Raw genomic sequence first — 2,629 nt, 5'->3', positions numbered from 1 at the left:
GACAGACAAAAGAGGAAGGAGTAGGCTAGGGCAGGGGAGTGATGGAGAAAGTGGCTTAGACTTTCAAGGGTTGCCCCCAACCTGGCCAAGATTCCTCAGTTGGAAAGCAGCCACTTTGTCTGAATCAGGGGGGCCTTTCTTGTGTCTCCTAAGACAACCAAGTCCTGTTCATTGACACAGAAATTGTCGTTAAAGATCTCAAGGTACCGAACAGTCAAGGATATCCCATGCTTTCGGTGCAGTTTTCTGGGGGCCTTTTGGGGGGCGCTTGTTGGGGGAAGGAGAGATACAGGGCAATTCCAGGGGAATTCAGGACGAAGGCACCCCACTGAGTGGTGATAAGCCTTTGTGTCTGTGGGTGGAAAGGGCAAATAGAGTTTTGCTTATTCAGTGTGGATCTTGGGGTGCCTCCCAGAGCCTAGACTAGTGCTGGCCCGACTAGGGGGAGAGGGAGGCAGGGGGAAGAGGAGGGAAAGCTCTGGTCAAAAAGGCCAAAGCCTGCTTCTCATACTGGTGCCTTATCTTGGGCAAGTCGGTTTATTTCTCTCAGCCACAGTGTCTACATTAGTGAAATGGAGAGGGTCTGCCTGGACCCTCTTTCCCCCAGGATGACATCAAGATCAAATGAGATAATGGGTGTGAACTGGGAAGTACTATGCACACAAATTGAAGTATTCACTCTATTAGAAAATATACCTAATGACTCTCCTCGGTGTCAGGCACAGGGCTATATACATTTTACATTCATTATCTTCTTTAGTCCTTGAACTAATTCTATGAGGTAGGTAAACTTATCCCTATTTATAAACTGGGGCATTGATTCGTGAAGAGAATAGGTGACTTTCTGGGAGTTACACAGCTGGTCAATGGTAGAGCCAGGATCTAAACCAGTGCAGGTAATCCCTGCGGTGGGCTGTCTCCTTGAAGCAGAATTCTCTGCCCGTGGGATTAGGCCTCCTTGCTTCTCCCCTGAGCACTGGCTGTATTAATCCAGAATGGTCTGACCAGGGGGCCTGAAAGGGAAAAGGAAAATCCTTATCTGTATCTCTCCTCCGCAGGGTTTGACTTCTTTGAAGCCAGCGCCAAGGAGAATATCAGTGTGAGGCAGGCCTTCGAGCGCCTGGTGGATGCCATTTGCGACAAGATGTCTGATTCGCTGGACACGGACCCCTCCGTGCTGGGTGCCTCCAAGAACACCCGTCTCTCGGACACCCCGCCGCTGCTGCAGCAGAGCTGCTCATGTTAGGCAAGGCCCACCCTCCTGACCTCCCCTCATTGTGGCCCCACACTCACTCTGCTTCCCCTGTTACACTCTGTCCACCCCAGCCCCGAGCCAGCTGCGTTGCTGCTGCTCTTTGCCTGCCTTGGAGGTGGAAGCATGCCCGAGGGGTTCTCTGCAGATGGCCCCACTCACAGACACTCAGCTCTAGCCGAACAGCCAGGTTGCAGTGTGGGTGCAGATTTACAGAAGAAGACTCCATTTTGCAAAGGGGACTCACTACAGGGACTTGGAAAGCAAATCTCTTTTCTGCCTTTAGAATAAGATATCCTCCATTTACCAAAACTTGACACACACACACACTTGCCTTGCCTGGCCGACTGTGTAAAGTGAGGCCCACCTGCAGCTAATCCTATTAAAGAAAACCTCCCCGTACACGACATGCTTGTTTCATATCGGGCTCCCCTGTGGAGCTTCATCACACTGCAAGTCAAGCTTCGCTCTGCAAGCCCTAAGCCTGTTACCACGGATGCCCACAGGGCCTGGGCAGTTGCTGTGGTGACAGGCCAGACCTAATCTCCAGAGAGCTCTGTAATGATGCTGAAGGAGCAAAGGCTGAGTCAGAAACACACTTAAAAGAAAAAGCTTATTCCCTGAAAAATGTCAAAGGTTCCTGCTATATGAAAGAGCAAGCCAAGAAAGAAAAAAGAGAAACACGGGCAAGATAAAGAAGCAGGTCATGAATTTCTGATTTTGCTGCTTTCCAGCTGGTTCAAAACTGTGGGAACTCTTTGAAATTGGTCATTGGTTCTTAAACTCCCAGAATCTGAAAAATTTAGAGTTGGTAAGATCCCAAATTTGACCTAGCCTGACTAGTTAATTCCCATCCCTATCTCTGACAAGTGGCTGTCAGGCCTCACAACCAAATCTCTTCCCCTAAAGCACACGTTCCTGGTAGGGACAGGAGCTCATTGTTCACCCTATCTCTGGGCAGCTCTCATAATCAGAAGTTTTAAGCTTAAATCTAACTCCTAGGAATTCTTCTTCCTTTTCTCACTCAGTTTGTACTAGCTCTGCTGTCAGAGACCTCACAAAGTCTGCTTCCTCGGTCCCATGACACCCTGAGGTGACTTGAGAACAGAAGTCATGACCCCTGGGATCTGCCCTTTCTCTACATCAAATAGTTCTACTTCCTTCTGCCACTGTCCATAGGAACTTCTCCCAATCCTGCCCTTTCTTCCAACCCATCTTTCAATGACTCCTGAGTAGTCCAACTGGGAAATGTGGTTCAAAGCAGAATGAATTTAAGGGGGGGAGGGAATGACCCTGAAACAAATTGAGGAAAGTAAAAGCAGATGTTTGAATCCCAACCTCATATATTCTCCCCGGAGTGAAACTTTAGTGTTTACC

At 48.9% G+C, this 2,629-nt stretch overlaps 1 protein-coding gene across 1 annotated transcript in view; it reads left to right on the top strand.

The window, feature by feature from the left end:
• Positions 1-1,654, top strand: part of RAB3B (RAB3B, member RAS oncogene family) — a 62,163-nt gene extending 60,509 nt beyond the window's left edge. Inside the window, exon 5 of the mRNA XM_006768310.2 lies at positions 1,059-1,654. Within this exon, the coding sequence (XP_006768373.1) occupies positions 1,059-1,246 (188 nt within the window). The 3' untranslated portion in view covers positions 1,247-1,654. The remainder of the gene's footprint in view (positions 1-1,058) is intronic.
• Positions 1,655-2,629: the final 975 nt, after the last annotated feature.

Source organism: Myotis davidii, unplaced genomic scaffold (genome assembly GCF_000327345.1).
Source record: "Myotis davidii unplaced genomic scaffold, ASM32734v1 scaffold79, whole genome shotgun sequence".
Taxonomy (NCBI): Eukaryota; Metazoa; Chordata; class Mammalia; order Chiroptera; family Vespertilionidae; genus Myotis; species Myotis davidii.
This window is presented reverse-complemented; position numbering and strand designations above follow the sequence as displayed.